General features: G+C 45.9%; 1 protein-coding gene across 3 annotated transcripts in view; it reads right to left on the reverse strand.

The window, feature by feature from the left end:
* Nucleotides 1-2,226: 2,226 nt before the first annotated feature.
* The window catches only part of LOC141215153 (uncharacterized), a 446,656-nt gene continuing 434,498 nt past the window's right edge, over nucleotides 2,227-14,384 (reverse strand). For 2 of the 3 annotated variants that reach the window (XM_073665499.1, XM_073665501.1), the window contains exon 30: nucleotides 2,229-3,540. In XM_073665499.1, the coding sequence (XP_073521600.1) occupies nucleotides 3,502-3,540 (39 nt within the window). In that variant the 3' untranslated portion in view covers nucleotides 2,229-3,501. Of the gene's footprint in view, nucleotides 3,541-14,384 lie in introns of all 3 variants that reach the window. The other variant, XM_073665502.1, reaches the window with a different exon arrangement.

Raw genomic sequence — 14,384 nt, forward strand, 5'->3', positions numbered from 1 at the left:
GCTGTGTATAGATGGCGCCGTGCGGCCTCGTGCTGTGTATAGATGGCTACGTGTGGCCTCCCGCTGTTTATAGATGGCTATGTGCGGCCTCCCGGTGTGTATAGATGGCTACGTGCGGCCTCCTGCTGTGTATAGATGGCACCGTGCGGCCTCCTGCTGTGTATAGATGGCACCGTGCTGCATCCTGCTGTGTATAGATGGCACCGTGCGGCCCCCTGCTGTGTATAGATGGCACCGTGCGGCCCCCTGCTGTGTATAGATGGCACCGTGCGGCCCCCTGCTGTGTATAGAAGGCACCGTGCGGCCTCCTGCTGTGTATAGATGGCTACGTGTGCTCAATATTAAGTCATACAATTAATGTAAGGCTATGTGCCCACGATGCAGAAATGCTCCGGATTTTTTTTGAGCATTTCTGCATCTCCCTGGCAGAAAAAATGGATTTTACATGCGTTTTTCCTGCCAGGGACAAGCGGAAGTGAAGCGTTCTTCACATGCATTTCCGCATGCGGGTTGTCAAGCGCTTTCCAAGCGATTTTAGCATCACTTGGAAAAATTCTTGACAACTTGCTCACACTATATAAATCCATGCAACCGGCATGGATTTATATAGTGTGACCGTAAAAGAATGGTAAAAAATAAAAAATAAATATATGTTTACCTTCTGATGGCCTGCCGATGTCAGCAGTCGCGTGACCCGTCACATGACTAAATTACGTCACCACAGGTCCTTTAGTCTACCGCGAGCTGCCGGCAAGCCAGAACGCATTGGATAAAGACACCGGGGGGCCATCAGAAGGTAAGTATAATATTTATTTTTTATTTTATTCTATTTTTACAGGTACTATGGTACCCCGGTCTGGAGGAGAATCTCCTCTTCTCCAGACCCGGGTACCATCCGCACATTGAATCGCTTAATATCAGCATGTGCACATGTAGTGATGCGGATATTATGCGTTCCAATGCAAGTCAATGGCGGCGAAAACACCGCGCTTCCGCAAAATAATTAGTAGTGCTGCGGATTTTTCCGCAATGATAATCCGCAGCGGAAATTTCCACAGCATGTGCACAGCACATGCGGATTATCATTGGGGAACATGGCAGACCTTCTACCAAGCGTTTTTTAAGCGTTTCTGCAGCGGAATTGCTGCTGTGGAAACGCTTAAAAAACGCATAGTGGGCACACAGCCTAAAAAAAATTATTATAATTAATATATTAATATTGTGCCAAATTAATTTCACGTGAACTATCACATGTTCTATCACAGGGGATCATGTGACATGTGATACATCAGGTGTGTGTGTGTGTGTGTGTGTGTGGGGGGGGGACGCGCACCTTCTAAACTGCCTGAGGCCCTTGCTACTCTTAATCCACCCCTGGCTCATGCCGGTGACTTGCACATTTTGTAAGCGTCATTCTACACACTGCATGCACTGCTCTGCTCCTCCCAGTGTCAGACCAGCTTGCTGAGCTTCCTTGTGCAAACAATTCCAGCACTGCTACATCTTCCTGTTGCTGGAGAGTCTGAACCCAGCTATAGAGAAGTGCAGCAAGTCTCCATAGGACTTTAAAACCACTGTGTTCTGCAGAGTTTTGCTTCCTTGACCTATCTCCTGCCAGCAGTGGATATATAATGCAGCTCCTCCCTCTACACCTTGCTTGAGCTTAGGTCCTAGCTGCAGTACTCACTAGTTTCCTGTCTACGTGCATGTTAATGACACAGCTTGTTTACTAGTTTAATCTGATCTCTCTGCTCCTGACCCCAGCTTTATATTTTGAGCCTGTGCTGACTGCCCTGTCCTCGGACTGTCTAACCATGTCTCAGTCTTCGCCATCTGGGTAGCTTCTGGAGGTCCCTCGAGTGACACCTGGTGACTACCCTAATGGCCCAAACCTATTCTCCCCATCAGAGGCTCTAGTGAAGACCAGGTAGTCACTTAGTTATGTCCCTCCAGGGTAAGCCCGGCCAGCGGCGTAGTGGGTCCACACCCACCGTCGTCACATCTGGTCACATGTCGTTCCCCTTGCAGCCATCTTTTTGATGGGAGTGCCATGCTGATAGGTCCCAAAACTTGCCGAAGGAAGATTGTGACTTCAGTAATTAATGACTCAAATATCATTAGTATATTATTTATTAATAAATTGCGTACTATTCATTTGTAGAAAACATTTGTTAAGATTAGCTATAAAGTGGGAAACCTCTTTAACTTAATCTTAACAAGTAAAGAGAACACACTTTAAGTATAAGCATCTTACCTCAGTTTAAAAGTACATCAAATCATGCTCCATTCTAGATACATAAGGTATGTCATGAATATGTAAGTTAAAAGATATAGACATTTTCCCACGGTAGCTGGCAGATACGCCAAATTTATTATCAGGTGTATGCCTGTGGTGCATCTAATTGCAGAGCTCTTTTCATGATATCGGTCTTGGTGCAAAATCTTTATAGATACCCTAATGCAAAAATGATTTTTAGTCAAAAACACACACATTTGAATAAAAAAAGTGTCCCCAGATATGTCCATATCCTTTAAACAAGACTGATTGATCTAGAGAGAGTAGAGTTTGTGCATAGTTGCACTTGCGGTTGTGATGGGTGACTGATAGAATGGTTCCAATTACAGAAGAAAAAGCTTCTCCGGAGCATTAACTGCTGCTCTATACATAAAAGTACTATGCACTAATATAATTCTTCTCATATACACCAATTAGTTATAGATTAGTTATAGATTTACTGGTATGTTTAGAGTCAACTACCTCATACACATAGGATCTACAGTATGTCTCACTTCTTGTCTACTAATTTTACACACAGCCCATGGATGCCATTGTGTATTGTGTATGCTGATTGCTCCGCCAACTAGATTGCTAACCGTTCTGCAAGTGCTCCGCTGAATAGTCTGAAACTGCTAGTTCTTCTTGTGCTAAATCTGTTTGTAGATGTCATGGGACCAGTTGTGAGAATATAAACTTCCATGGGAAGACAAGGCTTTAAGAGTGAACTTCACAATTAGCCTGACCACTATGTAAGCAACTGGTACAAGTTTTTATATTATTTTACTGCCGTGCACTTAGTATTCCTTTATCCTTCTGTTAACTCACTTTGTCCTTTGTACAGTCTAGCTTTACTGTACATCCCTCTAGCAGAGTAGCCATCAGTCTGAACACTTTTGTCTAGAAATGCTTGCAGTTCTTCATTAATGAATACAATCAACCATCAATTAAATTTCAGCGATCATCTGGCACAGAGATCGTGAGCAGAGATAACGTTTCCTACAGCTTCCATCATGTAGAAGATGGATACCACTACTTCAGAATAGACACAACTGTTACTATTACTTCCAGCATCAGCAACATGATTATCACCAGTTCTGCCATGATCTCTCTGATTGTACAAAGTAATGAAGATGAGGAAGACTGCTTTCTTTTATATATTAGGAATGTACAGTTCAGCTTTACACTTTATATCCTGTTCCAGGTACTGTTGTAGAACAGATGGCTTATAAAGGACCATATCCAGCATTCAGCAGGGCCAGCTCCTGAAAAGAAAAAATGTATAATAATAAACAAATGAAAAGAAATGATGAAACGCAAATTTTAGTAACAGACAGGAGATCCATTTTAAATTGAAAATGCAAATAAAAGAAAACCAAATACTCAAAAATGTGGAAAATTATTTTATGTATATCATCCAAAGTAGAAAGAAAATAATAGCACTTACTGGTAAAAGGAAAACTTTATTTCCTTCAAACAGTAGTGCAAAAAAACAGACTGGGGAAGTGCAGAAAGCCCAAAGGCTACGGCCGTTTAACTCCAATCTGGTCTGTGTTTCTTCTGGCCTAAATAGAGCGTTTGGGCCAGAAGAAGCACACACCAGCGCGAAACAGTCGTAGCTTTTGTGCACTATCGTTTGAAGAAAATAAAGCTTTTGTTTTACCGTCAGTCAGTGCTATACTTTTGTTTTTACTTTGAATTATACACATTTTTACTCCAAGGATTTAAGCACCTCCAATTGAAAACGATTATTTGGCTCCATTTGAAGCTATGTAGCCTTTGCACATCCAATTTTTTCGTTGTGCTCCGTTTCTATGTTATGTTTAAATTTTTAATATATGAAACACATTGTCATCTTTTTTCTTGTCCCAGATGGAAGATGGGTTAGGGTACATTCACATGTAGCTTTTTTCATGTGTTTTCTTTTTCTGCACAAAAAATGCAGACAATGGTCAGAAAACCTCAACAGAAATTCCATGCATTTTTAATTCATCTTTGGTGCATTTTTTCTAACTCATTTTGATCCCATGGCGGAAACACCAGTAAAAACGCTAAAAGAACTGACATGCTGCACTTTCTAACTACATGTCAAAAAGTAAAAAAATGTGACTGAAATTTTCAAAATTCCATTTCTTTTGTTGTTACAGTAAAACGCTGCATTTTTTTTCAACAGCACAAGAAAAGGCACATAAAAAAATGCATAAAAAATGCAACAAGTGAATAGACACTTAAAAAGGAATAAAACTAATGACAAAGTTGTCATCTAATACATACATTATTGAATCTATCATTTTACTGATCTCAAGGTAGAAAAAAACAAAGAATATGATGGAAAAGGGTCAGTTTCTCAGAACTCGTCATTGTGTCAGTTTTTCCATCCTTCCATGTCACATTTATATTGAGATTAATGGGACATATAGAAAAAAATAATGTAAATTGATTAGTGATGAGCGAGCATGTTCGCTACTGCTCGGTGCTCGCCCGAGCATCTCACAGCTCGAGATGCTCGGCGCTCGACGAGTATTTCCGGGTTGCTCGGGCGGTAACTCGGGTTCCCTTCCCTGCATGTTTGGCGCTCTTTCGAGAGCCAATGAACATGCAGGGATTGCCTGCCATGCACTGTAATGCCTTAGCCATGTTGGGTGTGGGCATTACAGTGATTGGCTGGCCACACAACGTCAACAGATCTATATCAGACCTGGCGCCGCCATGCTCGTCACAGTCACTCCGGATCAGACAGTGTAGGGAGAGGCGCTGCTGTGTCAGGGAGAGATTTGAACGTGTATTAGGTAGTGTAGGAAGAAAAACCGTACATTACACATATCCATCTTAACAAACAGTCCTTCTGAGAACTAATCCATCTGCAGAGATATCAGGCAGGCAGGGTGTATAGGCAGGCAGGGTGTATATAGCAGACTGCAGTGCATATAGCACAAGAGGCTCCATTCCAATTCTGCCTTCTGCTGCTGTTAGATATTTCTATACAAAGGCCCAGGTCTCAGGGGCCAGGAATACTTTTATTTGGATCTTAAACCTCATTATTTGCTTAAAAAGCAATCCAGAGAACACCATTTTTTCTGCGCCATTTGCTTGTTGGCACTGCAGAATACAGCCAGGTCCTTTCCATATTAGAGTGTTAGAAATCCAGCTATTTAAAACTGTGTTTTCTCCGTCAAACGGATCACATTTACGTTGTCAGAAAATACTGCCATTTCTGGCCTCCATTAAAAATTTCCTTTAGTGTGTCATTGAAGCAATTCACCGCAGTTTGCTGTTCAAACTACTTACCTACAGGCCAGGTATTTAAAACTGTGTTTTCTCCGTCAAATGGATCACATATACGTTGTCAGAAAATACTGCCATTTCTGGCTTCCATTAAAAATTTCCTTTAGTGTGTCATTGAAGCAATTCACACCAGTCTGCTGTTCAAACTAGTTACCTATAGGCCAGGTATTTAAAACTTAGTTTTCTCCGTCACACGGATCACATATACGTTGTCAGAAAATACCGCCATTTCTGGCCTCCATTAAAAATTTCCTTTAGTGTGTCATGGAAGCAATTCACCGCAGTTTGCTGTTCAAACTACTTACCTGCAGGCCAGGTATTTAAAACTGTTTTCTCTATCACACGGATCACATATAAGTTCGCTCCAAACTCAGTCATTTATAGATTCGGGCCTCTCGTCTGGTCCACTTGAAGCGGGGCAAGAGGAGATCGCATGTAGCGATGCCCAAATATTTGAGCAGCCACGGTCACACAAAGGACACAGTGGGAAAGTGTCACAAGAGGTGGACGATGATGAGACACTATTGCCAGAAAGTCAGGAGGAGGACCAGGGTGCGGAAGTGGAAGACGAGGTGGTGGATGATATAGTAACTGACCCAACCTGGCAGGAGGACATGCAGAGCGAGGACAGCAGCACACAGTGGGAGGGAGGCAGAGCACCCCAACAGGCAGGAAGAAGCAGTGCGGTGGCCGCAGACAGAAGGCAGGCAACCGTTCCCCGTAACACCAACACGAAGGAAGTTGCCAGTACAACTGTTAGATCTTCCCGAGTCTGGTTGTTTTTTAAAGACTCTGCCGATAACCCCAAAAAGGCCATTTGCACCACCTGCCAGGCCAGCATCAGCAGGGGTGGCAAAACGACCAGCCTGACCACCACCAGCATGATCAGGCACATGGCAGCAAAGCACCCGACTTTGTGGGCCGAATCCCAGTGTCCAGACACAGTGTCTGCGGGTGGCACCATTGCTTCTTCCGCTGTTGTGCATGCAAGCCAATCCCCTGTCCATGGTGCATGCGAAGACGCCTCCTGCCCTGCACCTGTCGTTGCACACTCTCAAGTAGCAGCATCAGGAAGCACTTCCATGTCCTTGTCCCAGCGCAGCATTCAGCTGTCCATACCCCAGTCCTTGGAACGCAAACGCAGATATACAGTCAACGCCCCACAGGCCACACTACTAAATTCTCACATTTCACGACTGCTTGCGCTCGAAATGTTGCCTTTTAGGCTCGTGAAGACGGAAGCATTCCGCAACCTGATGGCGGCGGCCGTCCCTCGGTACTCGGTCCCCAGCTGCCACTATTTCTCCCGGTGTGCCGTCCCCGCATTACACAAGCACGTGTCCCAAAACATTAGCCGTGCTCTCAACAACGCAGTTACCGGTAAAGTCCACCTAACCACGGACACGTGGACAAGTGCTTGTGGGCAGGGACAGTACATCTCGCTGATGGCACACTGGGTTAACATAGTGGAAGCCGGGACTCAGTTGGACCTTGGGACGGAACACGTCCTCCCGACGCCAAGGATTGCGGGACCTAGGTCAATCATAGCTCCCCCAACGGTCTACAGCTCCTGCACCTTATCCTCCTCAGCCTCCTCCTCCTCTTCAGCCTCCATCTCCGAAATGACCACATTAGTCACAAGCTGGAAGCACTGCAGCACTGCCTCGGCCAGGCGGCAACAGGCTGTGCTGAAGCTAATATGCTTAGGTGAAAAAACACACAATGCTGAAGAGTTGTGGACAGCTCTGAAAGAGCAGGCAGATCTGTGGCTCACACCGCTGAACCTACAGCCAGGCATGGTCGTGTGTGACAATGGCCGGAACCTGGTGGCAGCTCTGAGGCGAGGCGAGCTCACACACGTACCATGCCGGGCCCATGTGCTTAACCTCGTGGTTCAGCGGTTTCTCAAATCCTACCCGGAGCTGCCGGATCTGCTTGTTAAAGTACGCCGCCTGTGTGCCCATTTTAGAAAGTCAGCTACAGCTTCCGCCGCCCTTGCAGTATTTCAGCAGCGTTTGCAGCTTCTGGCTCACAGACTGGTGTGTGATGTCCCCACGCGTTGGAACTCTACACTGCAGATGTTGGGAAGGATTTGTGAGCAGAAGAGGGCAGTTGTTGAGTACCAGCATCAACAAGGCCATCAATATTCAGTTCAGACTCCACATATAAGACCTCAGGAGTGGACATGGATGTCAGACATATGTACCATCCTCCAAAACTTTGAGGACTCCACCAAGATGGTGAGCGGCGATGACGCCATAATTAGCGTCACCATCCTGCTTCTCTGTCTTCTGAAACACTCTCTGCTCACAATCAAAGAGGATGCATTGCAGGCAGAGCACGATGAGATGGAGCAAGGAACCATACAGGGTGATTACACACAGCCAAGCCTCATCTCATCCCAACGTGGATTGGGTGATAATGAGGAGGAGGAGGAGGAAGGACAGGAGCTAGTTTCATGCACTATAGACGGTACTACCTGCACAGCTGTCATACCGTCTGTTCAGCGTGGATGGCCAGAGGACAGAGAGGAGGAGGAGGAGGAGAGCATGGTCAGTCATCCTCTTGGTGAGGACACGGAAGTCTTGCCTGTTAGTAGTCTGGCACGCATGGCTGAGTTTATGTTATGCTGCCTTTCCCATGACCCTCATGTTCTCAAAATTTTGGGTGACAGTCATTACTGGTTGGTGACACTTCTAGAACAACGCTACAAGAAGAACTTTATATCTCTTATTCCTGAGGCGGACAGGTCTACAAAAATGGGGCACTACCAGAAGGCCCTTGTTGTGGAACTATTAAAAAATTCCCATCTGAAAACGCTGGTGGCAGAGGGCACACTTCGTTGGACATCCAAGGAGTACAGGCGAGAGAGACACAAGTCAATCCACCAGAGGCAGGGGAACACTGTCAAAGTTCTGGGAGAGTTTTCTCAGACCCTCCCATCGCACAGGCCCTGAGGCGCGGGGTACTCTCACAAGGAGTGCAAAGTTTGGGAAGATGCTGAGGGAGTACCTTGCCGACCGTACCAACGTCCTCCGTGATTCCTCTGTGCCTTATAATTATTGGGTGTCCAAGCTGGATACGTGGAATGAGCTGGCTCTCTATGCCTTGGAGGTCCTGGCCTGCCCTGCCGCCAGCGTTTTATCAGAGCGGGTTTTTAGTGCCGCTGGTGGAATTATAACTGATAAGCGCATCCGCCTGTCAACTGAAAATGCTGACAGGCTGACTCTTATTATAATGAACAAGGGCTGGATTGGGCCAGACTTCTCAACACCACCGAATGATAGCAGCGTAACATAAACTCAAATCCAGTGTCTTTTCTTGGGAGGTGTATTCCCATGCACCTTTTCACACCCACACATAGGTATACGCTTCCTGATTTTGTCTATTTGCTCTTGTCCTCCTCCTTCTCCTCATCCTCCACCACCATATCACCAGGGTGACCGTGGTCCGTGATGAAACACCCACATAATTTTTTTTAAAGGGTGTTTATGATGCCCGTGAAAAAATTTTTTTATACAGTATGTCATGTATACCCCCCAGGGGTAAATGTTTGTCAGCCCATACACTTAGTGCATGGGCATTACAAGTATAGGAGGCCCGCTACTTTCAAGGTAGGTATAGCAGATTGTGAAATCTAAAACATATCCTTTATTTAGACTTTTTTTTTTTTAAATATCATAAATCCAATTTAAAACCAAGACACACATAAGAACCTGGCTCCACATGTAGATAAAATATCAGCGTTACTCTGTAGTGGGATGCTAAATAACTAGCAGCAATTTTAAATCCCCCACAGCAGCAAAAACAAAGTAGGGTTGATTCCAAATTTCACCAAAACACCATAAAGTCTATAAGATTAGCTAGTTATTTTACTGGTCAATACTTTATACAGTGAAAAAAGAAACAATCTCACCCAAATAAGCAGGTCTGTGGGCAACAGGAATATTCTTGGTCCCTTCAGATGGTGGCGAATCCATGCGACTCTCACTTATCCAGCCCATCGGACCATAAGGTACATCCTATTTATTACATATATTGTAACCTCCTCCCAACGCATTTCCTCCCTAGTCGGGGTTCATCAGGGGACGGAGTGATTTAATTCATCAGCCTGTTCCTGGAACAGGCTGGCGTATAGGAGGCGCATTTGGGCACCTACCAAATTAAAACACTCCATCCCATGATGAACCCCGACTAGGGAGGAAACGCGTCAGGAGGAGGTTACAATATATATATAATAAACAGGATGTACCTTATGGTCCGATGGGCTGGATGAGTGAGAGGCACATGGATTCGCCACCATCAGAATGGACCAAGAATATTCCTGTTGCTGACAGACCTGCTTATTTGGGTGAGATTGTTCCTTTTTTTCACTGCATAAAGTACTGACCAGTAAAATAACTGACTAAGCCTATAGAACTTATGGTGTTTTGGTGAAGCTTGGAATCAACCCTACTTAGTGTTTGCTGTTGTGGGGGATTTAAAATTGCTGCTAGTTATTTAGTATCCCACTACAGAGTAATGCTCATATTTTACCTGCATGTGGAGTCAGGTTCTTATATGTTTGTGTGTCTTGGTTTTAAAGTGGATTTATGATACTTTAAAAAAAGTCTAAATAAAGGTTATATTTTATATTTCCCAATCTGCTATACCTACCTAGACCTTGTGCAAGCCTAGATAAGTTCACCAAGGTCTTCACAGCCATTATGATTGTAATGTAGTGGCTGGCTGCATTGCTAAAATGTCCAGGGGGTGTGTTCTGGCTGACCATTTACCTCCCCCTCAGGTGACTGATCACATGACTGTGACATCATCACAGGTCGTGTGTGCACAGAAGGGTATATAAATCCTGGTGGTTTGAAACAGACAGAGAGAGAGAGGCCTGGTGAAGCCTGGAAGGCAGAGGCTGGATCCCTGTGTTTGAGATGCCAGTAGCCTTGGAAGGCGAGAGGCCTGGTCCCTGTGTGGGACTCCACTAGCCGGGAAGGCAGAGGCTGGATCCTTGTGGTTGAGATACAAGTAGCCTTGGAAGGAACGTGGCTTGGAGACTACGTCTGAGAGGCCTTAAAGCCACAGCTGTGGCAGAACCGAGCTGACAGAAGCAGCTGAGACCCGGCAAAGGTAAATCGGCGCTATAAGTGAATATTGTTGCTGTACCTTGCTGAAGTCTGTATTTGAAGCCAAGCAGGCATAGCTGCCACTGAAAAGGCTCTAGGATACATGTGTAACATTCCTGCGAGCCACTGAGATGGACTATGTTATGTGCGGTTTATGATGTCTAATAAACTGCTGGACTACATATTACCGGAAAAGGTTGCATATGTGCTTTAATTGACCCGGTGAAGCGAGTACCCCAGTGTGATGAATAGCGCTACCTTACATGTGGTTGGAGAATGCGGGCAACTGCAGCCTGGTTGCTAGGGGTAACAGCACAGGACGACGATTGTGGTTGCAAACATCTTGCTGTGGCTCGGCGGGGTCATGAAGATTAAAGCATCTGGCTGTAACTCGGCGGGGTTACGAAAATTGTCGTCACACTCAAACCTGGTTTGGTGTGGCTCGGCGGGGTCACGAAGATTAAAGCATCTTGCTGTAACTCGGCGGGGTTACGAAAATTGTGGTCGCACTCAAACCTGGTTTACTGTGGCTTGGTGGGGCCACGAAAATTTCCCAGGGAGAGCGGTGCGAAGTGTCTAGTGTGAACAGTATTCACAGACGGAATGGAGAAGTGGTTAGATGTCCAGCTGCAATGGTTCTGCAGAAAAATGGAGTGTCCTGAAGAAATGCAGGAGCTAATAAAGATGGCTGTGAAGGGAGCAGAAGATGAGACTGAAGCTGTTGAACGATTAAAGTGCCTGTTAAAATCGCAGCAGAAGGCATTTGAGAAACAACAGCTGGTATTTGAGAAACGACAACAGGACTCGCAGCAGGCATTTGAGAAACGACAACAGGACTTGCAGCAGGCATTTGAGAAATGACAACAGGTCTTGGTACAGGAAGGGCAGGAGCTGTTGGCCCTTTACAAAATGGCGGTAGCAGACAATTCCTTGAGTTCTCCTGTGGCGCCGGCACTATCCCAGAGTGCCCAGGGAGGTAGTAAGATATGTTGTGAACTGGGTCCTAAGACTATTGCTGGTTTTTGTTGTAAAAATCCCCCTACAGGTGTGGGTGTCCAAAAGGGGGCAGAGTTTCAAAAGAGCGTAGAGTATAGAAAACCAAAATTGGTTACTGGTTGTGAGTTGGTACCGCCTAAAAATGACAATTTGACCGTTGATAACGGGGTAGCTCCAGTAGAAGGGGTTGATGTCAAAGTGGGAGGTGACTTGTTGGTCCACAACACCATGGGGAGTGACACAGACCCCATAGCTGACGGTGACACTACAAAAGTAGAAAGAGAGTTCAGTCAGGAGGAGCTAAACGAGGTGAGAAAGTCCCCCTCTTGTTGTCGACGGCGCAAGGGCCACAAAAAAGTTGCTCCTGTAGACTTTGCTGAAAGGGCAAATAAAGAAAATGCCATGTTGTGTGCCTTTATTCCGAGTGTGGATCCTCCTTTAGAAGCAGAAGATAAGGAGGAAGAGTTGGATGCAGTTCTGCAGATTAGTTACAAGCAGGATGATCTACTGAGACAGAAGGATCAGGAACCGACAGCGCTGAAGGAGGAGGTGGTCAATCCTGACCAAGAGCTGGAGCCTATCAGGCAGCAGTATCAGAGTGACGTGCAGCAACTAAAGAAAAACATGGAGAACGTATCCCCGGACCAGCTGAGCCTGGAGTCTGAATGGCAGAAAATAAATCAGGTTGTGAGGAACTTGCAGCGAGAACTGGAGGAAATCAACAAATGGAAGGAAAAGTTCCAGAAAAATAAAGAGGAGGTTTTTCAGTTGGAGCTTGACAAAGCGGAGTTTGAAGATGAGCTGTGCGAGATGAAAGATCGTTTCTCCCTGGTACACTTAGAGCTGATGCAGATGAAGCAAAAGCTGGATGAGGGTCTGTACCAGCGAGACAGGGAGCTATCCGCACTGAAAGAGGCAATAAAAGATGAAGTGTCTGGTCACGACCGTGAGGCAGAAAAGAGGCATGAAAAGTTCAATAGGGAACTGCAACAAATCAAGAGAGACTATGAGGATCTCCTCAAGATTAAGGAAAAACTAGAGGATGATAAGGCGGATGCAGGACACAGGCGCCAAGTGATTGAGACCACTCTACAGGACACCCGGGATGAGAATGATGATCTCCGCAGAAAGATCCCAGGACTGGAAGCTCTGGTGAAAGAGCTGCAGACGTTCTGTGATGATCTCCAGAGGGCAGAGACGTGCCTTAAGGATAGAATCTGGAGGATGGAGGAGTCTATCGGAGAAGGGAGGTATGAAGCAAATGCCTCTTTGAATAATGCAAGCTTGGATGATTCGGTGGATGTAAGAGCCGAGATCAAGGAGCTCAAGGAGACGTTACAAGCGCATTTAAAGCAAGAGAAGCTTGAGAGACAGTCTGTCGAGAGCCGAGTGGGCGCATAGGAGACAGAGAGGTCTGAGAGAATTCTGCTGATAAAGGAGCAGTTGAAGCAGGAAGAGCTTCAGAGATGGGGTGCTGAGAGGTGAGTAGCTGAGCTAGAGGAAGAAGTTGTTGAGCTCAAGGGTCGCCTGGCAAAGTACCAGTCAGTGAATGAGGATTCCTTGGAGAAGGAAAAGGGCAAACAAGTTGCGCTTAATCCTTTATACCATGAGAAGGTGGACCTGAGGAGAGCTGAGAGAGTGTTAAAAGAAGATAAGTATGAAATGGAAGTGGACAAGACGAGAATTCTTGAATTCATAGCTGTGAGTCAGCTCAGGGGAAGCATACAGGGTGAAGAAGCTGAAAGTCAGTTGTCCCTCAAACCTGAGCCAGATGTTCATTTGGAGACCACTGGTGAGACAGAAACATCTCGGTACAAGTGTCTCATAGATGTACCTGAAGATGTGAGAGAAGAATGCACTAGAGAGTCAGTGCATGAAGAGTTCAAGAAGGCCGTGGGAGCCTGTAAGGTGTACTCGACCTCAGAAGCTAAACAGCTGGTGGTCCTGTCCATAACTGAAGTCACAGTGAAGAGGGTGGCTGTCCTAAGTGACATGCACTGGCAATGTATTCGAACGAAGCGGTTTGTCCGGTTGAAGACGGAACAAGCCATTAGACAACTGGAGCTTATGAGAAAAGCTCAAAGTCAGCGGGAAGAAGTCATCCGGGTGCCTCATGCTCTGGTAAGAAAGCTCATTGGGAGAAATGGCCGAACCATGCAATTGATGGTAAAGAAGTCTGGTGTGATGAAAGTAAGCAGTCCACGTGATCATCAGGACTGGATACCAGATGAAGACGGCATGGTATCATTCTCCGCGGTAGGAACGGAAGAAAATCTTGCATATATACGCATGCTGATGGAGTACCGAGTAACCTACCTGCGAGAGGTAGAACAGTTGAATCTCGCCAGACTGCGAATGGAAAGATAGCATCGTCTGAGCAGCAGAAGAAGGCAGCCGTCTATAAGTTGTTGGACCAGACAGAGAAAGGGCCCTTCAAATAATAGGACGGCTACAGTAGAAGTTAGAGACCTTTCAAGATTTCCTGAGGATAGTGGGCGTGGGTTTAGAGGTAGTGAGACCTCCAGTAACTCAGGTCTGAGAGGCCCATACAAACAACCCAATAGAGTACGGGACAGCACGAAGTCAGACCTGACCGTAGATACAAGGGCAAGTAAGTCACACTGCTGTATTGACCGCTGGGAGCGGGGAAGGTCTGACAAGGTTACGACTGACCGCTGGGAGCGGGGGAGGTCTGACAAGGTTACGACTCG

This window comes from Phyllobates terribilis, unplaced genomic scaffold, assembly GCF_046119375.1.
Source record: "Phyllobates terribilis strain yellow unplaced genomic scaffold, ASM4611937v1 Scaffold_2__4_contigs__length_985480577, whole genome shotgun sequence".
NCBI lineage: Eukaryota > Metazoa > Chordata > Amphibia > Anura > Dendrobatidae > Phyllobates > Phyllobates terribilis.